This window comes from Lynx rufus, unplaced genomic scaffold (assembly GCF_022079265.1).
Source record: "Lynx rufus isolate CCGP_SWC_20201006 ecotype Redwood Valley unplaced genomic scaffold, mLynRuf1.p SCAF_5, whole genome shotgun sequence".
Taxonomy (NCBI): Eukaryota; Metazoa; Chordata; class Mammalia; order Carnivora; family Felidae; genus Lynx; species Lynx rufus.
The window spans coordinates 74,824,362-74,852,143 of NW_025814867.1; the positions used below are offsets into that span (position 1 = coordinate 74,824,362).

General features: G+C 41.7%; 1 protein-coding gene across 1 annotated transcript in view; it reads right to left on the reverse strand.

The window, feature by feature from the left end:
• Window positions 1–220: 220 nt before the first annotated feature.
• MCF2L2 (MCF.2 cell line derived transforming sequence-like 2) overlaps window positions 221–27,782 on the reverse strand; it is a 257,039-nt gene continuing 229,477 nt past the window's right edge. Inside the window, exons 26-27 of the mRNA XM_047100288.1 lie at window positions 822–910; window positions 221–423 (exon numbers count right to left, since the gene is read on the reverse strand). Of these exons, the coding sequence (XP_046956244.1) occupies window positions 310–423; window positions 822–910 (203 nt within the window). The 3' untranslated portion in view covers window positions 221–309. The remainder of the gene's footprint in view (window positions 424–821; window positions 911–27,782) is intronic.

Consider the following 27,782-nt stretch of genomic DNA (forward strand, 5'->3'; position numbering starts at 1 on the left):
GCCGGGCCCTCGGCGTCCGCAGCAGGCCGGGCCCGGAATGGAGGCGGCGTGGGGCGGCCCGGCCGAGCGGGGGAGCCGCGGTGTTCTAGAACCGGTGTCAGTTCTCGGGGGAGGGGGTGCGCAGGCATCCTTCCCTCGCCCGCTCTGCTTTCGCCCGGAAACTAGTCGCGTCCCCCGCAGGGCCGAGCAAGGCAGCGGGCACCGCAGCGCTCTCCTTAGTTGTGTTTGTTGGCCTAAAATTCCAAGAAGAAAGTCAGAGGAGCAACAGCTAACAGATTCGCTTACTCTTTGTTCTTTTCTCTTTCACACTCAAACGTCCTCATCGCCGCTTTCCTTTTTCCCCTGGACGCTTTCTCCCGTTTCCAGGACAGATTTGGAGGAACACGTTTCATAACTGTCGTCCAACTGGAAGAGTCCGGACAGCTGGAAGGGAGGGGACAGTGGTGAACCCTCAGAGTTAGCAGGGCCGAGGAGTGCCCAAGCCCAACCAGGCGCGACCTGTGATTCCCGCCGGCGCCGGCGGGTTGGGGCCCACCCTAGTTCTCCCAAGGGGTCACCGGGGTCCCGGCAGGAGCCCCACATTTATGATCAGAAGCCAGAGCAATGCGAAGGAGATGGGGATGAGGGACATGCCAGGCCGGGAGGGTCTGAGACACTTTGCAGAGCCAGTGACCTCAGCTTCCTGGGTTAGGCCTGGTCCTTATGGGTATGCATCACGAAAAGGGGAGGGACATGGAAGGGGGAGAGAAAGAGGAGGCAGGAGAAGCTGATGAACTCGAATTGAGGGAGAAAATGAAGGAGATAAGAAGGAAATAAATTACACTCAGAGCACTGTTCTCCTTTTCCATATCTTCTGCACCTTCGGGATGGTCAAAGGTTTCCGTGGAGGTAAACTCCTTGCTGGAGCAGCCTTGGGAAAAGAAAGGGAAGAATTTGACCTGCTGTGCAGGAGAGGGCCTGGGAGGATTGGTTCTGCTGCCAGTGGCCAGATGTCCTAGGAGGCAGTGCCTGTCCCCAAGAACCTCTTCTCCCCATCTCTAACTCCTGCTCTCCCAGGACCTGGACGGCTTCACCTGGGTGGGAGGTGGAGGTCTGTCCTCTTTTTTTTTTTAATTTTTTTTTTCTTCCAACGTTTATTTTATTTTTAAGACAGAGAGAGACAGAGCATGAATGGGGGAGGGGCAGAGAGAGAGGGAGACACAGAATCAGAAACAGGCTCCAGGCTCTGAGCCATCAGCCCAGAGCCTGACGCGGGGCTCGAACTCCCGGACCGCGAGATCGTGACCTGGCTGAAGTCGGACGCTTAACCGACTGCGCCACCCAGGCGCCCCTGGAGGTCTGTCCTCTTAAGGTTCTCTTTTCCAGCTCAAATTTGTAACCATGACCCCGAGAAGATCTGTCTACGTGGTGTTCATAGCCCTACTCCTGGTCCTCCAAGAAAACGGTCAGTCTTTTTGTGCTTGACAACCTTCCTGTCCTCCACCTTTCTTCCCTCTCTTCTTTTCCCCCTTTCTCGCCCCTGATTCCTATTTCTTTGGTAGCCTCTGTCACTGCTCTCCCCATGGGAAATCAGAGGAGTGAGTACATCCTGCCTCTCTCTTCCAATGAGCTGATAAACCAATTAGTCACCACTGTGCACCTGCCATGAGCCTGGGGCTGTTAAGACACTGAGGGGAACAGCAATCTCCACCAAACACTGAACCCTACTCTGTGCCTGCTGGGATGCCAGTTTGTCAGAAGTTAAGCTTCACATGGCCCTCTAAGGGCCTTAGCTCCATTTTACAGATGAGAAACTGGGATGAGAGAGGAATAATCACTTGGCCATGTTCCCTCGGCTGCAAGCACTGCAGCTGGGTTGTACAAGTCTTGTCTTTACCTCTCACTGAGCTTCAACAGAATAATCAATCTTGCAGGAATCTGAGTGCAGGACCAAGTCTCTGGTGACAACTCAAGGGCAGGGGTTAGGGTATGGCCTTGAAGGGCATGGACAGGGCATGGGGGGTGAGGGCATTCTGGACACAGGAAATGAGAAGAGGGAGCAGAAGGAGTCTACAGTTGGAGTTAGTGGCACAGTTCTGTCAGCAAGCAGGAAGTGTGCAAGTGGGAGCTCCCTGACCTGCTGCCCAGAGGACCCCCAAGCTGCATTCTGGGGCCCAGGGTTCTCCCCAGGGCAGAAGTGGGGGGACCATGCCAGCCAAACTGGGAGCAGCCAGGCAGCCCTTTCCTGGAGGCTTCCAGGAACCCTGCCTGGTGCTGGAGGGTTTTGAGAGGCAGCTGGACACAGTTGTCTCAGGTTGCAGCACACTTGCTTTAATGTCCAGTCCCCAGAAGTGGTGGGGTGAGGGGTAGAGGGCAGAGGAGAAACTGGCTCCCACCGCCCTCCTCCAGATGTGACTCAGGGACATCTGCAGTAACGCCCAGAGACTCCTCTTTAGGGTGGTCATTCAACACGATCCCCTGATGCCCAGAGCAGGCAGTGAGGACAAGGGATGGCAGTCTTGCTGAAAGGCTGTAAGGGAGGAATGGAGAAGACTTGCCCTTGACCACCTACCATGGGAACAGAAGGGTTGAGTCTCCAGGGGCTGTGGCCTCAGTGTCCCAGACAAAGCCGGGCCGGCAGGGCTGGGGTGGGGTGAAGGGTAGTGGCCAGGGACCCCAGAGCCACCCACTGGGAGGCCAGGGGTGAGGCCGGGCTCTGAGGTCTCTGGCAGCCATGGAGCACTCAGGGCCTGGGGCTGGCAGGGCTGGGGGAAAATGTGGGAACTGGCAGACCTGACAGCCAGTTCCAGCCACTCCACAGTAAGTGGCACCTGGGGTAAAGTGATGACCAGGCACTGGTGGCTGCTTTCCTCTCCCTCCTGGGGGCCCTGCCGCAGGGGGCCGGGGTCTTCAGCCTGGCGCAGGGCTGGCACAGAGGACCTCTCACACACTTGGCCACACATTGACTGCATTATTTCAGGGTCGTCTGGGCCATTTCCTGCCTCCAGGAAGGATCTGTCTGAGCCTGGAAAGAGAATCGACCCTCCCAGCGCTGACAATATCCAGATACCCCTCCCTGCTGGGGACTGTCAGCACACAGGGTACCCCAGGTGAGGGGGGAGGACACCCTCAGTTTAGTCCAGAGTTTTCCATACTCCTTAGAGATGCCAACATCGCGTCCACACAGACTACATTTCTAAAAGGAAAACTGTTTGTGGCTCAATATTACCCTTACAGGTATGATGTCCTCATCTGATCTATTCTATGCTCTTATTCTATTCTACTTTATTCTATTGTGTTCTATTCTATCCCGTTCTATTCTGGGACACAGAGGAAGGGAGGGGCTGTGGAGGTGGTGGGGTCACCCGCAATTCCCTCACAAGACCCTTCGAGGGAGAGTTTCTTCTGACACAGCCCGCAGCTGCTCTGGGTGAGCCCTCACTCGTCTCCCCCTTGGGCCCTGGGGCCCGTGGCAGCAGTGACTATACCCTATTCACCCAGCATCCCCCGCGGCTCCTGGAAGGAGCTCAGAATTCTCAGGACCCACAAGCCTTGGAGAACGTCCTTCGGTCAAAGCTGGAAATGTGGGGGCCGAAAGTGCAGCTCACAGGATGAGTTTTGCTATATCTTTGTCATTTGCATATTTAATCCCTTCCTCCTGGATCCACTGGCCATGGGCTCCTAGGGGTCTTAGGTACTATAGCGGTGACAGCACTATGGAGACCCCAGAATCTTGGGCTGAGGGTCTGGCAGGTCATATGAGTGAATAAAGGAAAGACCCTCTGCCCAGTGGTAGGAGCAGGGGCTTTGGAGTCAGTGAGACCGGAGTGCAGTTCTGACTTTGCCACTCACTCACTAGCTGTGTGATCTGGGGTAAGTCACTTAACCTCTCTGAGCATCTTTTCTTGTCTGTAAAAATGGGGATAATAATATCTATCACAGCTTTGATATAAGGATTAGCAAAAAGGTTTATAAAGTAAAATGTCTGGTACATCTTAGGAATTTAATAAATAACACCTGTTATGATTACTGTTAATAGTGATTACAATAATACCAAAGAGAAGGTCTCAGAACAGTTCTTGGTACTCCAAGTATGCTATTACTACTCATGTTTGGGGGAGATTTGTTTGCTATCATCTTCACCCTCATAAATATCTGGGGGAAGAAACAAATTATAGAGGTAATAAATGGCTTTAAAAGGAAACACAGAGTACACACACACACACACACACACACACACACATGAAAACCCAAAGCAAACACACAGGCCCTTGAAAAATACTCAATTTGATATCAGCAAAATTTTAAGTGACAGTTGCATTCTTGAAAAATGAGCAGAATGGCTCTGGTACCAGTCAAGTTCTAGTTATGTGTTGAGAAGACACTTTGAGTCTCTGTGGTTCTCCTGGTCCACGTACCAGAATAAGCATAAAGAGTGTTGGCAGAGAGAGAGAGATACGAAGAATGGGGAAGGTGGGCTGTAAAAATTCATGCTAGTAAGGACTGGTGTGTATTCTGTTTTCCTTCAGTGGATGATCTTTCTAGCATACATCACATATCCTAACTGGTTTTGGGAATTTAGTTTTAGCACTTAGTGTTTAGACTTCTGATCTTTTATTTTGGTTTAAAAATGGAATGAAATTTATGTATGTATGGGGGGGGAGGGGCAGAGGCAGAGGCGAGAGGGACAATCCTAAGCAGGCTCCATGGGCAGCGTGGAGCCCAGCATGAAGCCTAATGCAGGGCTCGAACCCACCAATGTGAGATGATGTACAAACTGAAATCAAGCTGGATGCTTAACCAACTGAGCCACCGAGGCACACCCTAAAAATTGAATGAAATTTATTAACAAGTGAATCTATTGGTGAGTTGAAATTATCCTCTTCAATATACATGTTTTTGGTAAATTACAAATTTGGAAGATAAAATCACGCCTTTCCCTTTTCTGTCCACTGGATGGCACCATGGGACCATTGTAGATCCCACTAGTTCAGAGGCAGCTCTTACCCATTGATTTCAAATGGGCAAACTATTTTTATTTTGTTTCAAACTAGATTTTTCCCTATCCCTTACAATTATGCAAAAACTTTTTAAGGGCCATCTCTATCATGTGAACTAAAGTACATCATTTTTACCTGGGGGCACAAAGAAGTAAAGTAATTCATCCAAAGACACAGAGCTGGGTTTGAGCTGTGAGCCCTTAACCATTGTGCTGTGCTGCTAAGCTCCTTCTCTGCCTTCTGGGAGTTAACCCATGGGGTCACTTTATGCCTAAACCATCCCAGTTGCTCTCCACAGCTCACAACAGAAGAGATCTCCAGGTTGTTTCCACAGGTACTAGGCTGGATTAGGATCTTTCTGCTTGGTGGCCCAGAGTGTAAATTATGTAAACATTGAAGTTGGTCTGTATCTGAAGTGCCCATTTCCTTTGCAAATCTGCCTTTGGCCAAGAGGAAGGAAATCACTGCTATGCATTCAATTAATTACTTTCAGGCTGCACACATTCTCAAAGCACCTTTTTTTTGTTTTGTTTTGTTTTGTTTTAAAAGTGTGTTTTCTGTTGTCAGAATCCTTGCCAACTTCTAGGGCAGTCTGAGCTTGTTGTCTTGGGACTTTCAGAGCTGCTAGGAGCTGGGGTCAAAGACACTTCAGAACAAGGAAACCACCCCCAGCTCAGCAATCAGCTGCCATCAGTTGTTCTGGGTTGGAACAGGCCCACAGGTGGGTGGTAGGAGGAGCTGATGTGTCTAGTTGGGTTTTGTCAAGGCTTATCCATTACACCAAAAATTTAATAGGAATTTTTCAAGAAGACTGAAATATAAAGACCCCTAATCTGTGTAGTATGGCTCCAATTTTTTTTAAATATGCATTTCTATAGACAAAAAGTTTAGAGTAAAATATTTACAGTGGTTATTTCCAGTTATGTGTGATTTGCATTTTGTACTTTTCTGCATTACATTCTAAATTTTGTTTAATATACATATGTATTATTTTTATAATCAGAAAATGAAACTTGTAATACTTACCTTTAAGAAGTGTTTATTTTTGAGAGAGAGAGAGAGAGAGAGTGAGCATGAGTGGGGGAGGGGTGCCAAAGAGAGGGGGACAGAGGACTTGAAGCAGGCTTTGCACTGACAGCAGTGAGCCTGATGCTGGGTTCAAACTTGTGAACTGTGAGATCATGACCCGAGCCAAAGTCAGATGCTCAACCAACTCTCTCTCTCTCTCTCTCTCTCTCTCTCAAAATAAGTATTTTTTAAAAATTAAAAAAATGATTGGTCAGTTATCTGAAATAACCCACAATCTCACCAGAGAAGACTGTTTGCTATACCTTATTTTATCATAAGAGTACATGAAAAATTTTAAATAATAATATAATCAATTATCTAGGCCTAAAAGGAAATTCCCCCAAATCAGCAAACAACCCTTATGTACTACACTAAATGGCTCACAGGTATTAAAGCAGTCTCCCCTCCACCCCGAGACCCTGAGGGAACCAGACCCTGAGGGTTCCCAAGGGAACCAGGCTCACAGTTAGGTCTGCACAGGGGCCTATGGCTAAGGGCTAGCAGACAGACTTTACCTCTGTTACCTTTGTGGCACAATGGTTATTCTCATTTTACGTATCTTTCAATGTCCAGGACTCAGAAAATCAGGGATAAAATAGAATTCAGAATTCAAAAATTTCAGTGTGATTCTGGCTAGTAAAATACTGTTGGAGCTTAGCTCCTTTATGTTAGCCAATAGCACCAGAAAAAGCAGACTCCTCTATTTTGTGACTGTCTCACCTTGAAATTGCTTAGGTTCTAAGAGGTTCCCACCTCACTGCCTTGCCCTGTCCAGGCCTTACCACTACTAGCATGAGGAGTCCTAGCATTCCACCCCTCAGGCTTGCACTGGAGGAAACAATTGGCCCTAATCATCATTAGGAGATCAGGCTGTCTAACAGGCAGAGAGGAATGTGTCTGGTGCTTAGGTGATCCACTGGGACATCCTCCAATACTTCCACACCCAGCTGTAACTCTAAGTGAGTGAGTAAAAGAACAATAGTCAGACAAGAGTCTGGGACACCCACTGTGCATGCAACCAGCAGAAGAGGAGAAGGAAGGGGTATGTAGAATGAGTGGGAGGGAGAGGATGACAAAAGTACAACCTAAGGACCAATTGCAGCAGTAGGTGGCGCACATTAAAGTTAAGTAGGACTCTTACTATGTCCCCTGGTGGAGATTCCCTGCCTTGGGAATAGGCCTTGAGACTCACTGAGACTAAAGTTGCAGAGATGAGGACAAATACCTTGTGCAAGTCACTAGAGCATGATAATGATAAGGGCACAACTCATTTGACCTCCTGGCTCCCAGATTTCATATATTCTGCCTATTGAGGCACAGTGCCATAAAATGGCCATTGGTTTAAGGTGCATACTGCATCCTGAAGATTAGCACCCTGACCCTGCAGTGTCATGCTTAAACAAACCGTTGCTCATCCTTGCCTTCAAGAGGCTATTCCATGGCTCTATCTGGCTGGCAGCTTCTAAATGGGGTAGGACCAGGGCACCTGGGTGGCGCAGTCGGTTAAGCATACGACTTCAGCCAGGTCACGACCTCGCGGTCCGTGAGTTCGAGCCCCGCGTCAGGCTCTGGGCTGATGGCTCAGAGCCTGGAGCCTGTTTCCGATTCTGTGTCTCCCTCTCTCTCTGCCCCTCCCCCGTTCATGCTCTGTCTCTCTCTGTCCCAAAAATGAATAAACGTTGAAAAAAAAATTAAAAAAAATAAAAAAATAAAAATAAATGGGGTAGGACCAGTAGGTCGGTCCTGTGATCATATGCCCACAGCTGAGTCTCTCCATTCTAAGCAAAGTTATGGAATAACTTTATAGTATATATAGTTGGATAATATCCATCTGGGAGCTCAGCGTCAATCTGTGCTGGCCGGCTGGACAGTCGACAGTGGCAGGAGCTACATCAGTCTTGATGACAAGGAGCCCATGCTGCTGGGCCCATGCATAGCTTCTGACTCTGCTGCAAAGGCTTCTCTCTACTTATGAGCCCACCGTGCAGGTGCTGGGCGGCTGATACCTGCTGGCCAAGTCATCCAGGCGGTGTAATTGTCTGGCACCTTTTCTGCAACTGATATTCTCTAGTAGGTATGAAAATGATACAAAGATCCTCACATTTTGAGCTTAAGTCTATGGGTCTTGTGCCTCTTCCCCAGTCAGGTCATGTTATAATTAGATGCTAATCATTAACCTGGAAGGAAGGTGGGGATGCATCCTGAGAAGGAAGGGTAAGCATCGCCCTGTATGTCTCATCTGCAACTTCTGCATAATCTTGGGGGTAAGAAGGGTCTGATTCCCAACGGGGGGGGGGGACACTTACACCAGCCCAGGGGGACAAGGGGCATATACCTAGATATCCTCATCACAAGTTTTAGAGTCCCACATTTTCCCTACCAGGGCCTGACTTGCTTGCTCATCTACTAGCACTAGGAGCCCAAAATGATTAGGTAGCAGATTGCCTGGGCTGAGAATTCATCCTTCTCCCACACACAGCCATGCTGTAGAAGATGAGGGCCTGAACGCTGGCAAGGAGTTTCATTCTCATATTGGGCTTTAAACTGGTGGTTAATCTGATCCTGTCACTCTCTTCACTCTCTTCAGTGCATCAGTGGTGCTTAGCAATAGCCTCCCACTTCTATGCTCCTGATACTTAATATTTCCCCCAAACTTCCCAAATACTAGAGACATCGCACCAACTGGTACATCCCTGTCCACCTATATCTGACCCCAGGTGTCACCGCAGGTGAAGATCTTAGCCACTGAACTGCTACCACAAACCAGGGACCAGGGCTTTCAACAGTCCACCCACCAACAGAGATGGAGTCCTCTGCCATCAGGCTGGCAAGTGACCTATTAATGCCAGAATCCCATCCTTCCTTTCTAGGACCTCTGCTGGTAGTGTCTTAGGTTTCTCAGAAGCGGATTGCACAAGAGAGTTGTGGAGAAAGGGCTTCCAGAGGAAACCTGTAAGAGCACTGAGGACAGAAGCCAGGGCAGGGAAGACGCCAGGCACAGATGTGGGCTCAGCTCAAGTCTAGCATCAGCCTGATCTCCTAGGAACCCCTGGAGCATAGATGGTGCTACATGTGTCTCCTTTGAGGCAGAAGGGCTGGTTTTTGTACCTTGAATCAGTTAGTCATTGGCTGGCTATAAACTGCCCCTGTGGGAGGCCATAACCTCTCAGGCATTTCCTGGCTAGACAGCTCTGGTCAGCTGAGGGCTGGACAGTGGGTACACACACCTGGTAAAAAGGATGTGGGCAAGGTGTCAACAGCCTCTATTACATTACTGTGTGTGATTTTTTTAATTAAAAAATGAATAGACTTTAGAGCAGTTTTAGGTTTACAGAAAAATTGAGCAGAAAATAGAGTTCCCATATAACCTCTCTACACTCACTCTCTACATAGTATCTCCTATTATTAACATGTTACATTAGTGTGGAACATTTGTTACAATTAGTGAACCTATACTGATACATTATTATTAACTAAAGTCCACAGGTTACATCAGGGTTTACTCTTTGTGTTGGATAGTTCTGTGGGTTTTGACAAAAGCGCAATGTCATGTGTCTGCCATTATAATATACAGAGTAGTTTCACTGGCCCTAAAATTTTGTGCTCAACCTGTTCATCCCCTTTTCCCCAAATCCCTGGTAACCACTGATCTTTTTACTGTCTCTATATAGTTTTGTTTTCTCCAGAGTGTCAAATAGTTGGAATCATACAATATGTATCTTCAAACTGGATTCTTTCACTTAGCAATATGCACTTAAATTTCCTCATGTCTTTTTGTGGCTTGATAGCTCTTTTTTTTTTTTTAATTTTTTTAACGTTGATTTATTTTTGAGACAGAGAGAGACAGAACATGAACGGGGGAGGGTCAGAGAGAGGGAGACACAGAATCTGAAACAGGCTCCAGGCTCTGAGCTGTCAGCACAGAGCCTGACTCAGGGCTCGAACTCACGGACCGTGAGATCATGACCTGAGCCGAAGTCGGCCGCTTAACTGACTGAGCCACCCAGGCGCCCCAGCTCATTTCTTTTTATTTCTGAATAATTTCCCATTGTATGGATATATCACAGTTTGCAACTCATTTGGGTAAATACCACAGAATATGATTGTTGGTCTGTATGGTAAAACTATTTTTAGCTTTTGTAAGAAACTCTCAAACTACCATTTTGCATTGTCACCAGCAGAGAATGAGAGTTCCTGGTGCTTTGTACCATCACCAGCATTTGGTATTTTCAGTGTACTATATACTACTTTTCACACTGTAACTCTTGAGTTTTGCTTTTTGGTTTCTGGGTTTGTTTTGTTATGTTTTGCTTTGAGGTGTCAGCCAGTCTTCTGAAGAGCTGACTGGTTTTTGTGAAACTAACTTGTGAAAAAGTTGTCAAAGTTCACAGGACATAATGGTTATTCCCTTGTTATCTCCCTGACTCCTGAAGCCAGCCTGCTTTCCTAGCATTGAACTGTGAGCATGCACACACACACACACACACACACACACACACACACACACAAACAGCCTACAACCAAGTCTAGACGAAGGCGCACTTAACTAAATGTTATCCATTCTTCTGCTTATCTCATACCTTTGAGTCTGATCACTTGGAATTAGCAGAATAGACAGAAGAAAAAACAGAAAGGCACTGGGACAATCCACATCCTTATGTTTTAGGTGAGGGAGTTATAACTTATCAAGTAGTCATATCTATAAATTTATAGATTATGCCACTGTTGACGATTGTATACCAACGTCTTCAAGCAAAGAGTCTTTTAACAGTCTCTTTAAGAGAATATTGGCACATGGGGTGCCTGGGTGGCTCAGTTCATTGGGCGTCTGACTCAGGCTCAGGTCATGATCTCGTGGTCCATGAGTTCAAGCCCCACATCAGGCTCTGTGTTGACATCTCAGAGTATGGAGCCTGCTTCAGATTCTGTATCTCCCTCTCTCTATGCCCCTCCCCCACTCATGCTTTGTCTCTCTATTTCTCTGAAAAATAAACATTAAAAAAAGAGAGAGAGAGAATCTTGGGACATTAAAAAGGGAGTTAAATGCTTCAAGAAACAAAACATACTTCAGGACTAGATAAGGCTGGATAAGGTCAATTTTCTAATAGTCCTTGATAATCTGAAGAGTCACCTGTTAAATAACCTAGAATGGAATTCTCAACACACATTTTACTCATCTGTAGGGCCTCAGCTGAAAGGACAGTCCATTACCAGGGGTTTTCCTTCATTTTAGCTTTTCAAAATGGAAAAGAAAGTCATGATGTAACTTGATCAGAGACAGTATTGGGGGGTAAAGCTAATTATTTAGATGAAAATCTGATTTTATCTTATCCTTAAAAAATTTTTTTTAATGTTTATTTTTCAGAGAGAGAGAACATGCATGAGCAGGGGAGGGGCAGAGAGAGAGGGAGACAGAGGATCCAAGCAGGCTCTGCACCATCAGCACAGAGCCCAATGTGGGGCTCAGATCCACATACTGTGAGATCATGACCTAAGCTGAAGTCAGACACTTAAGCGACTGAGTCACCCAGGCGTCCCTGATTTTATCTTTTTTAAAAAAGTTTTTCACAAGCCATTATAAAATCTCCATGGAAAACAAAACATAAAAATTTCATACCTCCCAGAGATTTTACTATATTCTATAGAGAGATAGGTCTTATTGTGAAAAGCAAATTTAGGCACTATATTCCATAAACTCTCACCAGCCAAGATTTTTCTCAAGCCTAACTTTTCCTGGTCTGTACTAAGAAGAAAGCAAGGTCATTTTGTATTTTCCAAATATAAAATTTTATTTTTTAAAGATTTTTTAAAAAAAGTTTATTTATTTATTTATTTTTTTTGAGAGAGAGAGAGAGAGAGAGAGAGAGAGAGAGAGAGTAGGGGAGGGGAGGGGCAGAGAGAGAGAGAAAGAGAGGGAAACAGAATCCCAAGCAGGCTCTGCACTGTCAGCACAGAGTCTAATGTGGGGCTCAAACTCACAGAACTGTGAGATCATGACTTGAGCCGAAATCAAGACTGAGCCACCCAGGCACCCCCCAGATATAAAATATTATAACTCACATATATACCCTAATTGAGAATCATTGCTTTATTAAAGGCATTGCCACCAATATTTGTTGACCAAGACTGCACATCCAATTACTTATTATGTGACCATCTTCCTGTTAATTTGCCATTTCATGCTCATTAGCATGCAAGAGTCTAGAAGTCTGACCAATAAGCATAACATTAATTAGCTTTGCCCCTGAGTTGGGGTGTGGGGTCTGTGTATATTTCTTCAATGACTTTTGTACTTTGTAGGTACTCAGTAAATGTATTTTGTGCTAAAATTCCTTCCAGATGCCTTTTCTAAATAAACTGTAGGCCTAAATACATACTTCATGTCCCATGAAATTAATTACATAATAGTCCCAAACTGGAGTCTCAAATACTAAATCAAGACTTGAATTATGGGCAGTGGTAACAGCATAAAGTAGAAGGTCTATTGGAAAAGGTTATCTTCAATTTAAACAGGCAAGGACAGAAAAGATGGCAACAAACACAGCACATTCAAAGCCCTGTAAACCATAATCTATTATGTCATTAGAGTATAAAATGCTTCCATACTTGTTCTTTTTGATCCCATACCCAATTTTAGCCACCAGAAAACCGACACACAAAGAAATCAGGGCTGAAGCCTTGTGGGGAAGCACCTGGATCAAGTGTTCCTAACCTTTCCCTGGAAAAGCTCTGAGAGGAGGTGAAATCCATAAATCCTGGACACAGCAAGAAATAAAGTTGCCATGACCCAGTGTCTTTATTCCCAAGCAGAGACATACTGGCAATCTCTTATCCCTAAATCATTTCCTTAAAAGGGCAGCTTTTCCAAAGAGGGAGTCACATTAGATGTGAAACATTTGCCCTTCTTGTTAATTTTGGCCTAATTAGAGCCACACAAATGAATAGCAGAAAACCGATTTTATATCTTTCTTCTCACTCACATAATTAAGGAAGGGGCTGAGAATCAGGCAATGTCTTCCTCAGCTTCTAAAGAGCTGGTATCCCCCATTACTCCCCCACTCTCCCACTGGGTCCTACCTTTAATCCCATGTGTGCCGGGGACTGGGTCTTCCTAACTGCTGGTAGCTGTTTCCATATTTTCAATCCAGGGAACAAATCCCATTCCATTGCCTTTTCTTTAGAGAAATATACACGAATGTTGAACCATTGGAAAGAATGGCACATGCATTCCTCCCTATGCCTGTTGGAGTGGTGCTGGCTCACTCGGGTTCTCCTAAAGTTTCAAGGACCTGCTTCATCCTCCTTCACCATAGTCTAGGACCTGCCTTGGCTCTGGGCATGACAGTCAACAAGGGAATGTTCAATGGACACCATTTGCTGGATTATACAGTTAACTTCGAACTGGCTGCAAGTCTTTTTTTTTTTTTTTAAGATTTTATTTTTAAGTAATCTCTACACCCAACATGGGGCTCAAACTTATGATCCCTAGGTCAAGAGTTGCATGCTCTATCAACTGAGCCAGCCAGGTGCCCCTGGCTACGAGTCTTAAAGTGGGAGAGGTGAGGAGGAGGAATCCCCTTTCATCCTCGTAAAAGCTGTTTCATGGGCTTGCTATAGCTCCCTCCTCCTCTCTTCCCTGTCCTGAAATGCCAACTATTATAGCAATTCTTTTGGGTTAGATTAGCTCAACACTTGCTAGGCTCTGGAGGTCTGAGATGAATGAGATGTGTCCTGAGCTAAACCTCATCACCCCTGACTCTGCTTGCAGAGTGGTTTGCCAGCCTGATGTGATTATTCAATGAGTTCTTTTATTTGTTTATTCGCTAAACATTTACTGAGCACCTATGAGTGCTAGGCCTTTATATAATATGAGGCCTAAGGGAAGTTAAAACTAATAAGACAACCTTCATTCTCTAGAGGAATTCGTGGTCTAATGGGAAGAAAAAGTTAAACACACCATAAAATTATAATAGAGCCTATTAGATGCTGTAGTAGAGTACTTGCTCTGTCTAGCACAGTCCTCACCCCCTCTCACCTCTATCATCTTTTTGACTGAGGGCCTGGGTGCCTCCATTAGGATCAAGCCAAAGGAGCCTAGGAAAACTAAGCAGGCACCGTACCTGAACTGGATTACAGGTTCATTCAACAATCACTTATTAGGTACTTCCTGAGTGCCTTGCACAGCGCGAGGAGTTACAGATGGAGAACGTTTTTGAGTGGGCAGGCATAGATGGGGATAAGGAGCACCTTTCCGAAATCCCTTCTGAGTCTGTACTGCCCCTTCCTCCTGGCTGTCTCCAGAGGCACCTTGGAAAATGTTTTTGATTTGGTGTTTCCATTTTCTTTGGGTAAATACCCAGAAGTGGAATCACTAGATAGTATGGCACTTTTATTTTTAGTTTTTAAATGAATCTTCATACTCTTTTCCATAGTGGCTGCACCAATTAACATCCCCACCAACAATGCTTGAGGGTTCCCTTTTCTTCACATCCTCAGCAACATTTGTTATTTCTTGTCTTTTTGATAGTAGCCATTCTGACAGGTGTGAGGTGATACTCTTTGTGGTTTTGATTTGTATTTCCCTGATGATGAGTGATGGTGAGCATCTTTTCATGTGTCTGTTGACCAGCTGTATGTCTTCTTTGGAAAAATGTCTATTCAGGTCCTCTGTTCATTTTTTAATCAGACTATTTGTGTTTTTTGGCATTGGATTATAGGAGTTCCTTATTTATTTTGGATATTTATGCCTTATTGTATGTATCACTTGCAAATGTTTTCTCCCATTCAGCAGGTTGCCTTTTTGGTTTGCTGATGGTTTGGTTTGCCTTTTTGGTTTCCTTTTTTTCCTTTTTTCCTTTCCTTTTACACTAAAAAGTGTAAAAGCTTTTTAGTTTGATGTAGTCCCAATAGTTTACACTTTTGCTCTTGCTTCCTTTGCTTGGGAGATTTACCCAGAAAAATATTGCTAAGGTTGATTTCCAAGAGATACTGTCTGTTTTAGGAGTTTTGTGGCTTAGGGTCTTACACTTAGGTCTTTAATCCATTTTGAGTTTATTTTTGTGTATGGTATAAGAAAGTGGCCCAGTTTAATTCTATTGAATATAGCTGTCCAGCTTTCCCAACACAATTTATGGGGGAAACTGTCTTTCTCCCATTATATGTTCTTGCCTCCTTTCTTATAGATTAGTTAACCATATAAGCATGGGTTTGTGGCACATGGATGGCTCAGTCAGTTGAGTGTCTGACTTCGGCTCAGGTCATGATGTCACGGTTTGTGAGTTCAAGCCCCACATTGGGCTCTGTGCTGTCAGTGCAGAGCCACTCCAGATCCTCTTTTCCTCCCTCTCTCTCTAAAAAATAAACAAACATTAAAAAAAAAACCCACATGGGTTTGTTTCTGGGCTATCATCTGTGTTCCACTGATCTATGTCTATTTTTGTGCAAGTACCATACTCTTTTGGTTACTATAGATTTATAGTATTTATTGAAATCTGGGATTGTGATACCTCCAGCTTTGTTCTTCTTTCTCAGTATTGTTCTGGCTATTCGGGGGTCTTTTGTGGTTCCATTCAAATTAGAAGATTTTTGTTCTAGAGGCACCATGGTGGCGCAGTCGGTTAAGACTTTGACTCTTGGTTTCAGCTTAGGTTGTGATCTCACAGTTTGTGGGTTTAAGCCCCATGCTGGGCTCTGTGCTGACAGCATGGAGCCTGCTTGGGATTCTGTATTTTCCTCTCTATCTGCTCCTCCCCCCCCCTCAATAAATAAATAAACTTTAAAAATTTTTAATAAAAAAATATTTTGTTCTAGTTTTGTGAAAAACACTATTGGTATTTTGATTGGGATTGCATTGAATCTGTAGATTGCTTTGGATAGTATGGACATTTTAACAATATTTGTTCTTTCAAGCATAGTATATTTTTCTATTTATTTGTGTCATCTCTTATTTCTTTCATCAATGTCTTACAGTTTTTGAAGTACAGGTCTTTCATCTTTGTTTAAATTTATTCCTAGGTATTTAATACTTTTATTTTATTATTTTATTTTATGCAATTATAAATGGGACTTCTAATTTTTAATTTCCCTGTCTGCTATATCATTAGTAGTGTATAGAAACAAAACAGATTTCTGTATATTGATTTTGTATACTATGACTTTACTGAATTAATTTATTACTTCTAATAGGTTCTTTGGTGGAGTCTTTAGGGTTTTCTATGTATAGTATCATGTCATTTGCAAATAGTGAAAATTTTACTTCTTGCTTATCAATTTGGATGCCTTTTATTTCTTTTTCTTGTCTGATTGCTATGGCTAGGATCTCCAGTATTATGTTAAATAAAAATGGTGAGAATGGACATCCTTGTCTTGTTCCTAATGTTAGAGGAAAAGCTCTCAGTTTTTTACCAATAAATATGATGTTAACTGTGGGCTTTTCATATAGGCCTTTATTATGTTGAGGTATGTTTCCTCTAAACCTATCTTGTTGAGAGATTTTATCATAAATGGATGTTGAATGTTGTCAGATGCTTTTTCTGCCTCTATTGAAATGACTGTATGATTTTGATCCCTCATTTTATTAATATAGTATATCACATTGATTGCTTTACATATATTAAACTATCCTTGTATCCCTGGAATAAATCCCACTTGATTGTGGTGAATGAACCTTTTAATGTATTTTTGAATTCAGCTTGCTAATATTTTGTTGAGGATTTTTGCATCTGTGTTCATCAGAGATGTTCATCTATACTTTTCTTTTTTTTTTTTTTGTTTTTTTTTTGTTTTTTAAAATTTTTTTTTCTTTTTTTTTTTTTAATTTTTTTTTTTTCAACGTTTATTTATTTTTGGGACAGAGAGAGACAGAGCATGAACGGGGGAGGGGCAGAGAGAGAGGGAGACACAGAATCGGAAACAGGCTCCAGGCTCCGAGCCATCAGCCCAGAGCCTGACGCGGGGCTCGAACTCCCGGACCGCGAGATCGTGACCTGGCTGAAATCGGACGCTTAACCGACTGCGCCACCCAGGCGCCCCTATACTTTTCTTTTTTTATAGTACCTTTGGTTTTGCTATTAGGGTAATGATGGCCTTATAGCATGAATGTGGAAGCATTACTTCCTCTTCTATTTTTTGGAATGGTTTGAAAAGAATAGATACTAAATCTTTTTTAAATGTTTGGTAGAATTCACTTGTGAAGCCATCTTGTCCTGGACTTTTGTTTGTTGGGAGTTGTTGTTGTTGTTGTTTCCTTAATTACTGATTCAATTTCATTACTAGTAATTGGTCCGTTCAGATTTTCTTTTTCTTCCTGATTCAGTCTTGGAAGATTCCACATTTCTAGGAATCTATCCATTTTTTCTAGGTTGTCCAATTTGTTGGCATATAAATTTTCATAGTAATCTCTTATAATCCTTTGTTTTTCTCTGGTGTCAATTGTAACTGCTCTGTCATTCCTGATTTTATTGGAGTCCTCTCTTATTCTCTTGCTGAGCCTAGTTAAAGGTTCATCAGTTTTGTTTAACTTTATGAAGAGCCCGCTCTTAGTTTCATTGATCTTTTCTATATTTTTAAGTTTCTATTTCATTTATTTCCATTCTGATTTTTATTACTTCCTTCCTTCTACTAACTTTAGCCTTTGTTTTATTTTTTTTTAGTTCCTTTATGTGTGAGGTTAAATTGTTTATTTGAGATTTTTCTTCTTTCTTGAAGTAGGTCTGTACCACTATAAACTTCCTTTTAGAAGAGCTTTCGCTATGTTGCAAACATTTTGAACTGTAGTGTTTTCATTTTCATTTGTCTGCAGGTATTTTTTAATTTTTACTTTGATTTCTTCATTGACCCATTGGTCGTTTAGTAACATGTTATTTAGCTTCCATGTTTTTGTTTCTTCTAGTATTTTCCTGTAACTGATTTTCATACTGTTGTGGTTGGAAAAGATGCCTGATATGATTTCAGTCTTCTTAAATTAATTGAAACTGGGTTTTTGACCTTTCATGTGATGTGTCCCAGAGAATGTTTGTGGGGTTCTGCTTCTTATCTATATTTTACATTCCTGTCACAACCTAGGGAGCACAGGGTTAGGACTTGAGTAGGGCTTGAGAGGCCACACTGAAGAAGGTAGCAAATGCAGAGACATGGTTTAGGGGAGAAACAGATTGTAGCTGCTGCAGAGGGGAGGCAGTCATGGTCACAGAGAAGGATGAGAGAGAGAGAGAGAGAGAGGAGCACACAGGGGAATGTACAAGGAGAACATTTCTATAGCCATTGACTTAGAAAATGAGAGGGGCTGAATTTTCATGGGTTCTTGCAACCAATGGGGCTTAAAGCCTGCGGTTTTAAAGGCTTGGCTGGGACAGAGCTGGAGGACACTGAGCTATTCCTGGAGAAAAGGCAGGCAAACAACCCAGGGGGATACAGCTTGGAAAAAGCATCTGGAGAGTGCCTGGGGCACACAAATGGGGGAGATTAGTTGCTCTTCTGAGAGCTTGTCCTTGAGAAGCAGCATTCAGACACATCTCTTTGGGAACAAAGGAGCTGGTTAGGGCTATTTCCTTTTCCAGGCCCTCAGCATAAACAGAGCCACCTGTGAGAAGCAGTATAGTGCTGACATGGCTGCCTAACTTGCTTACACTAAGCCCCACCCCCCCTGTGCTCTACTACCCTTCCACTACTATTCTCAGTCTTCCTGCCTCAGTCCCAGTGTGGCAAGCCCCACCCCCAGAAGACCAGCAAAAACCCCTTCCCACACCATGTTGCCCAATCAGAAAGTTTTGCAGGGCCCTAGTTCCAGTGGAGGAGGTGACAGGTCTCATTTCACAAGCAGACCAGAGCACACCTCTGTTAAAGCTTGCCACATTCAGGCCAGGGATCTAACGCTGCTCACAGCAAGCAAGGAGAGCCTCTGCAGATGACTGGCCTGAGGGATACAGCAGCCAGAACATAGTAGAGTGCATGCAGCACACACTGGAGGCACTCCCTGAAGCACCAGGCCCAGGGCACTACATGACCTCTTCTTCATAAGGCCATTATTTCCAGCAGCAGGAGACATAACTGGCTTTTCTAGAATACAGAAGAAGGCAGAAACTTAGACAAAATGCCAAGATGGAGTAATTCATCACAAATGAAAGAACAAGATAAGGCCACGGCCAGAGATCTAAGTGAAACAGATGTAAGTAACATGCCTCATAGAGAATTTAAAGCGACAATTATAAGGATACTCATTGGGCTTGAGAAAAGAATAGAGGACATGTGAGACCCTTACCTCAGAGATAAAGGAGCTAAAAAAGAATCAGAGATGAAGAGTGCAATAAATGAGATTAGAAACATGGTTGATGCAATTTGAATAGTAGGCTGGAAGAATCAGAGGAATGAATTAAAGACCTAGAAGACAAACTAATGGAAGGCAATAAAGCTGAACAAAAGAGAGAAAGGAGAATTATACAAAATGAGAATAGACTTAGGGAATTTAGTGTATCCATCAAATGTAATAACATTAGTATTACAGGAGTCCCAGAAGAGAAAGAGGGGCAGAAAATTCATTTGAAGAAATAATAGCTGAAAACTTCCCTAATCTGAGGAAGGAAACAGACATCCAGATCCAGGAGGCACAGAGAACTCCCATTAAAATTAACAAAAGCAACCAAAAACCATAAAATACCTAGGAATAAATCTAACCAAAGACCTGAAATTTCTATACATTGAAAACTATAAAAAGCTTATAAAGAAATTGAAGAAGACATACAAAAATAAAAATGGAAAAATACTCCATGCTCATGGAATGGAGGAACAAATATTGCTAAAATGTTAATACTACCCAGAGCAATCTATATATTTAATGCAATCCCTATCAAAATAACATCAGCATTCTTCACCGAGCTAGAACAAATAATCCTAAAATTTGTATGGAACCAGATAATACCCAAAATAGCCAAAGCAATTCTGAAAAAGAAACCCAAGTCTGGAGGCATCACAATTCCGGACTTCAAGATGTATTACAAGGCTGTAATCATAAAGACACTATGGTACTGGCATAAAAACAGACACTCAGATCAATGGAACAGAATAGAGAACCCAGAAATGGACCCACAAATGTATGGCCAACTAATCTTTGACAAAGCAGGAAAGAATATCCAATGAAATAAAGATAGTCTCTTAAGCAAATGGTGTTGGGAAAACTGGACAGCAACATGCAGAAGAATGAATCTGGACTACTTTCTGACACCATACACAAAAATAAACTCAAAATGGATGAAAAACCTAAACATAAGACAGAAGCCATCAAAATCCTCGAGGAGAAAGCAGGCAAAAACCTCTTTGACCTCGGCTGCAGCAACTTCTTACTCAACATGTCTCTGGAGGCAAAGGAAACAAAAGCAAAAATGAACTATTGGGACCTCATCAAGATAAAAAGCCAAGAATACTCTATCCAGCAAGGCTATCATTCAGAATAGAAGGAAAGATAAAGAGTTTCCCAGACAGACAAAAACTAAAGGAGCTCATGACCACTAAACCAGCCCTGCAAGAAATATTAAAGGAGACTCTGTGAGTGGAAAAGAGATACTAAAAGTGACAATATAAAGGCAGGAAATACAAAAGCAGTAAAAATGAATATTTCTGTAAAAATCAGTCAAGGAACTCACACACAGAAAAAGATATAAAATATAATAACATATACCTAAAACATGGGGAGGGGAATGGGTTCAAATTTGAAAGACTATCAACTTAATATAGACTTAAAATATCAACTTAAAGTAGACTGCTATTTGCAGAAGAGGCTATATAAACCTAATGGCAACCATATATCAAAAACCACTAAGAAACATGCAAAAAATAAAGAGAAATAAATCCCAATATATCACTAAAGAAAATCAGCAAAACATGAAAGAGAGAAAGACGAGAAAGGTCAGAGAAAATCTCCAGAAACAACCACAAAACAAGAAATAAAATGGCAATAAATACATATCTATCAATAATTACTATGAATGTAAATGGATAAGTGCCCTCATCAAAGACATAAGGTGTCTGAATGGATAAAGAAAAAAACCAAGACCCATCTAAATGCTGCCTCCAAGAGACTCACTTTAGACCTAATGACACCTGTAGGTTAAAATTGAGTGGTTGGAGGGGAGCCTGGGTGGCTCAGTCGGTTAAGCATCCGACTTCGCCTCAGGTCATGATCTCACAGTTCGTGGGTTCAAGCCCTGCATCGGGCTTTGTGCTGACAGCTTGGAGCCCGGAGCCTGCTTCAGATTCTGTGTCTCCCTCTCTCTCTCTGCCCCTCCCCTACTCATGCTCTGTCTCTCTCTCAAAAATAATAAACATTAAAAATTTTTTTTAAAAAGGGGCACCTGGGTGGCTCAGTCAGTTAAATACCCAACTTCGGCTCAGGTCATGATCTCACAGTCTGTGAGTTCAAGCCCCGCATCAGGCTCTGTGCTGACAGCTCAGAGCCTGGAACCTGCTTTGGATTCTGTGTCTCCCACTCTTTTGGCCTCTCCCCTACTCATGCTCTGTCTCTCTCTTTCAAAGGTGAATAAACGTTAAAAAAAAAAAAAGTGCGTGTTTGGAAAAATATTTTTAATGCAAATGGATGTCAAAAGAAAGCCAGAATAGCAACACTTACAGTGGACAAACTAGACTTTAAAACAAAGACTGTAACAAGAGACAAAGAAGGGCACTATATAATAATAAAGGGGACAATCCAACAAGAAGATAAAACAATTGTAAATGTTTACGCATCCAACATGGAAGCATGCAAATATATAAAATAATAACAAACATAAAGGAAATAATTGATAATAATACAATAATAGTAGGGGACTTTAACACTCCACTTACATCAATGGACAGATCATCTAAACAGAAAATCAATAAGGAAACAATGGCTTTGAATGACACACTGGACTAGGTGGACTTAACAAATATATTCAGCACATTCCATCCTAAAACAGCAGAATATACACTCTTTCCAAGTGCACATGGAACATTCTCCAGAATAGATCACATGTGAGGTCACAAACAGGACTCAACAAATAACAAAAAGACTGAAGTCATACCATGCACCTTTTCTGACCACAACACTGTGAAACTAGAAGTCAACTACAAGGAAAAGTCTGGAAAGACCACAAATAATACATGGAGGTTAAACAACATTGTTACTAAACAATGAATAGATAAACCATGAAATCAAAGAAGAAATAAAAAAATACATGGAGACAAAGGAAAATGAAAACACAACCTTTGGGATGCAGCAAAAGTGGTCCTAGGAGAGAAATATATAACAATACAGGCCTACCTCAAGAAGCAAGAAAAATCTCTAATAAACACCTAACCTTATACCTCAAGGAACTAGAAAAGGAAATACAAATGAAACCTAAAGCCAGCAGAAAGAAGGAAATAAAAAAGATTAGAACAGAAATAAATGATATAGAATCTAAAAAAATAAAAGAATGGAACAGATCAATGAAACCAGAAGCTGGTTATTTGAAAAAAATAATAAAATTGATAAACCTCTAGCCAGACATATCAAAAAGAAAAATATTTATGCATTCATGCATAAATATTTATGCATTTACCTGTTAATGGATAAAGAAATTGGGGTATATCCAAACAATGGAATACTACACAGCACTTAAAGGAATACACTACTGTTACACAAAAACACAAAAATTATGCTAAGTGAGAGAAACCAGACCAAAAAAAGTACATGCTGTATGATTCTCTTTCTGAAACGATAGAAAATTCAAACCAATCTTTAGTGATAAAAAGATCAGTGACCACCTGGAAAGCAGTGGGGGATGAGGGAAGAACAGGAGAAAGGTAATAAAAAGGGGTATGATCTTGTAGGGGTGATAGATGTGTTCATTATCTTGACTGTGGTGATGCTTTCACAGGTGTGTACATGTGTCAAAACTTATCAGATTGTATATTTTAAATATGTGCAGTTTATTTTGTTAACTATACCTCAATAAAGGCATTTAAAAAATAATAGTTTAAGACCTTTGTACAGAAACTTTAATAAGCTAAAATGCATATTCCAAGTCATTAACCACAGCTATCCTAATTCCACAGTTCTAGGATAGGACCCAGATACCTGCATTTGTAACAAGCTCTTCAAGTAATTCTAAGGCAGGCTATCCCTAAACCATCCTTTGTGAAACTATGGTAAGGGTTTCTAGTACAATCTTGTGACTAGAATGTTGCTTCTGGGGAAAACAGGTAACTTGTTCTACTGGGGTTATTACATCTTCCTGTTTTATGTCTCCAGAGCTCTCATATTCAATTACCTTAACATATATTTAGTGTAGTATTAATAGTTCAAAAGCAAAAGTAGTTTTTCCCCATATTAACTTTATATAAATTAAAACAAACTACATAATGTAGTATTATTTCTTGGCAAAGGCCAGAAGTTTAAATAAGAAACTTACATCATTTGGTTGTTGTGACAGAAAACTGATGTGGTGGTTTTCCAATCACCCTTCTTAGATTATCTTTTTCTACATCTTGTGATGCATACTCACCCTTGCATCTTCCTATCCACCTAATGGTCAGAGAAGACACAGAAAGAATGTGAAATGGTCGCATTCCTGCTAAGTCTCTAAGGACAAAGTTTATCTTTTCATAGTCACATAACTTTCCTTACCAAACACAACAACCATTGTCAGTATAAATGATAGGAGAGAGATTTTCCACATGAGACTAGTATTTCTTAGCCTTCACATTACCTGAAGGAAATATTTGAACTCAATTGATCAAGCTTATTGTGAATTTTTCCTATCAAATATCCTATCAAATATGAGGATCAATTGAAAAAACAAATGTGAAAGAGCAAAACCTACTCAAAGATGAGTTTTAATTATTAAAAGGCATTCAGCAAGTGATACCTGTGAAAATAGTTCAGGAGAAAAAAAAAAAAAAACCTAAAAAATGGTCTCCTCCATGAAAACATGGAAAAAACTGGCAAAAACAGAAACAATACTTTCAGAACACTAGAAATTAAGCAAAGGCTTACAGCAATCAGGGGAATATTTATTCAAGAAAAATGGCAGTATCTTAGTATGTATGAACATTGAGCTTTGTGGTATTTTAGCTGCCCTATTCCCAACCAACCCCTCCTTCTTGATGGTAGCTTTGGAAACCAACAGCCTGCAGTCATGGTGAAAATTAACAACCTGGCAGCCATAGGAGGAGGCAGAACGAGGTTGGAGTTCAAAGTTTCATTTCCGGAGAACTGTCATTATTCGCCTTGGTTGGGAGTTCTTTGGAACACCCTACTTACAAGGCTGTCTTTCTTAGACCAATTCAGAGCTTGCACAGTGTGAAAAACCTTTTCCCCGGGGATATTTGTGGAAAATTACTAGAGGCAATTGTTTAACTTGTTGGCTGCCCGAGGCACTGGATAACAGCTGGGACAAAAATAGGCTAATCAAAAGTTTAAAAGGTAAAACTTGGGAATGAGATGTCCATAGTGGCTTTCAAAAGCTCCCAATATTCCTTAGAATCTGGAAGACCATGTTACATGCCCAAGTCTGTATGTATGTTCATGAAAAATCTGAGAAGGTCTTATGCTCTCATCTCTGGTTGATCTTGGGGCTCTGTACAAATAGGAAGTGAAAGCTAAGGTGGAACTGTCACCTGTTTGTCTATGTGTTGAAGGTGTACCCCACTATCCACACAGAGCTCCTGGCAAGGACTGGAAAAATCACTAAACAAACAATAACAAAACAACAAATGATACCAACAAAAAACACTGGAGATAGAGATGACTTTGGTTTCTAAAATTGCCATATTATATTATTTTAAACGTCCAGTTTTCAGCAGAAAAATTGTAAGCCATGTAAAGGAGCAAGAAATCATGGCCCATATGTAGAAAAAAGAAAAAAAGCAATCAAGAGAAACTGTCCCTGAGGAAGCCAAGATATTAGACTTCCTAGACCAAGACTTTAAATCAACTATTTATAAAATGTTCAAAGAATTAAAGGAAACCGAAAAAAAAAAAAAGAACTAAAAGAAAGTATGAGAACAAACACTCATCAAATTGAGAAAATAAATAGAGAGAAATTATATTTAAAAGGGGCCAGTAGAAATTCTGGGTTGAAAAGTATAATAACCAAAAAGAAAAATTCAGTAGAGTGGCTCAATAGCAAATTTGAGCAGGCAGAAGAGTGAGAGAACTTAGATATAGATCAATTGAAACTATCCAGTTTGAGAAAGAAAAAGAATGAAAAAGAATTTATTTATTTTATTATTTTATTTTATTTTTGTAATAGTTATTTTTTTAATTAAAAAAATTTTAATGTTTATTATTTTTGAGAGAGAGAGAGAGAGAGAGAGAGAGAGACAGAGCATGAGTGGGGGAGGGGCACAGAGAGAGGGAGAAACAGAATCTGAAGTAGGCTTCAGGCTCTGAGCTGTCAGCACAGAGCCCAGGGTGGGGCTCAAACTCATGAACCGCGAGATCATGACCTGAGCTGAAATCTGACACTGAACCATCTGAGCCACCCAGGTGCCCCAAGAACGAAAAAGAATTTATAGAGCCACTAAGAATCTGTAGGACACCATCAAGCACACCAATATAGACAGAATGGGAGTCCCAGAAGAAGACAAAAACAAAGAGGCTGAAAGAATACTTAAAGAAATAATGGCTGAAGACTTCCCAAATTTGATGAAAAAACTAATCTACACATCCAATTATCTACAAACTCCAAGAAATATAAATTCAAAGAGATACACCTAGATATATCAAACTGTCAAAAGAGAAAGAATCTGAAAGTAGTAAGAGAAAAGCAGCTTGTCAGATGCAAGACATTTTCAAATAAGATTAATAGTTGATTTCTTATCAGAAACTATGGAGGCCACAAAACAATGGCATGACATATTCAAAGTGCTTAAAGAAAAAGACTGTCAACCAAAAATTCTGCATCGATGGTCAATTGATTTTCAACAAGGGTGTTGTCTTAGTTTAAGCTGCTATAACAAAGTACCATAGACTGGGTGGCTTATAAACAACAGAAATTTATTTCTTACAGTTCTAGAGGTTTGGAAATCTTAGATCACATGGTTGTGTTCTGGTGAGGGTTCTCTTCTGGGTTGCAGGTTGCTGACTTCTCATTATATCCTCACATAGCAGAGAGCAGAGATAGGAAGAAAATTCTCTCATGGCATTTATGATGGCATTAATCCTATTCATGTTAGCTCCACTCTTATAACCTCACCTACTCCTAATTACCTCCCGAAGTCTTCACTTCCTAATACCATTGGGTGTTACCATTGGGTAAAGTTCCAACATATGAATTTGGGGGGAATACAAACATTGTTAAGGCACTTGAATCCATAAAAAGTGCCCAGACCATTCAGTGAAGAACAGAACAGTCTTTTTAATAAATGGTTCAGGGACAATAGGATATACACATGTGGAAGAATAAGCTTAGATCCCTAATTCAAAGATTAACTCAAAATGGATCAAGGAGTTAAAAACAAATTTTTAGAAGAAAGCACAGGTATAAATCTTGGATTAGGCAATGATTTCTTTTTTTCTTTTAATGTTTATTTATTTATTTTGAGAGATAGAGGGCTGGATAGAGAGAGAGGGAGAGACAGAATCCCAAGCAGGCTCTGCACTGACAATGCGGGGCTCGATCACACAAACCATGAGATCATGACCAGAGCTGAAATCAGGAGTTGGATGCTTAACCAACTAAGCTACTCAGGTGCCGTTAGGCAATGATTTTTTAGATATGACGCCAAAACACAAACAACCAAAGAAAAAAATAGATAAATTAGACTTCAACAAAGAAGTGATCAAGAAAGCGAAAAGACAAGCCACAGAATGTGAAAAAAATATTTGTAAATCATATATCTGATAAAAGTCTAGTACCCAGAATATAGAAATAAGGTTTTACAACCACTATAAAAAGATAATCTAATTTTAAAATGGACATAAGCGTTGTATAGACATTTCTTCACAGAAAATATACAAATGGCCAGTAAGTTGGGGTGCCTGGGTGGCTTAGTTGGTTGGCTCAGGTCATGATCTCACGGTTTGTGGGTTTGAGCCCCGCATCGGGCTCTGTGCTGACAGCTCAGAGCCTGGAGCCTGCTTCGGATTCTGTGTCTGTCTCTCTCTCTGCCCCTCCCCCGCTCATGCTCTGTCTCTCTCTGTCTCAAAAATAAACAAACATTAAAAAAAAATTAACATTTATTTTTTTTAAATTTTTTTAATGTTTTATTTATTCTTTAGAGAGAGAGAGAGAGAGAGAGAGAGAGAGAGAGAGAGAGAGCATGAGCGGGGGAGGAGCAGAGCAAGACAGGGACACAGAATCTGAAGCAGGCTCCAGGCTCTGAGCAGTCAGCACAGAGCCCGATGCGGGGCTCGAACTCACAGACCATGAGATCACGACCTGAGCTGAAGTCGGATGCTCAACCGACTGAGTCACCCAGGCACCCCAACATTTATTTATTTTTGAGAGAGACAGAGCATGAGCATGGAAGGGGCTATCAGCACAGAGCCCGACGCAGGGCTCGAACTCACAGACCGTGAGATCATGACCTGAGCCGAAGTCGGACGCCTAACCGACTGAGCCACCCAGGTGCCCCTAAAAAATTTTTTTTTAAATAGTCAATAGGCACATGAAAAGATGCTCAATATTACTAGCATTAGGGAAGTGCAAATCAAAACCACAATGAGCTACCATTCCATATTTATTGAGATGGCTATAATAATAATAGTAATAATAAAAA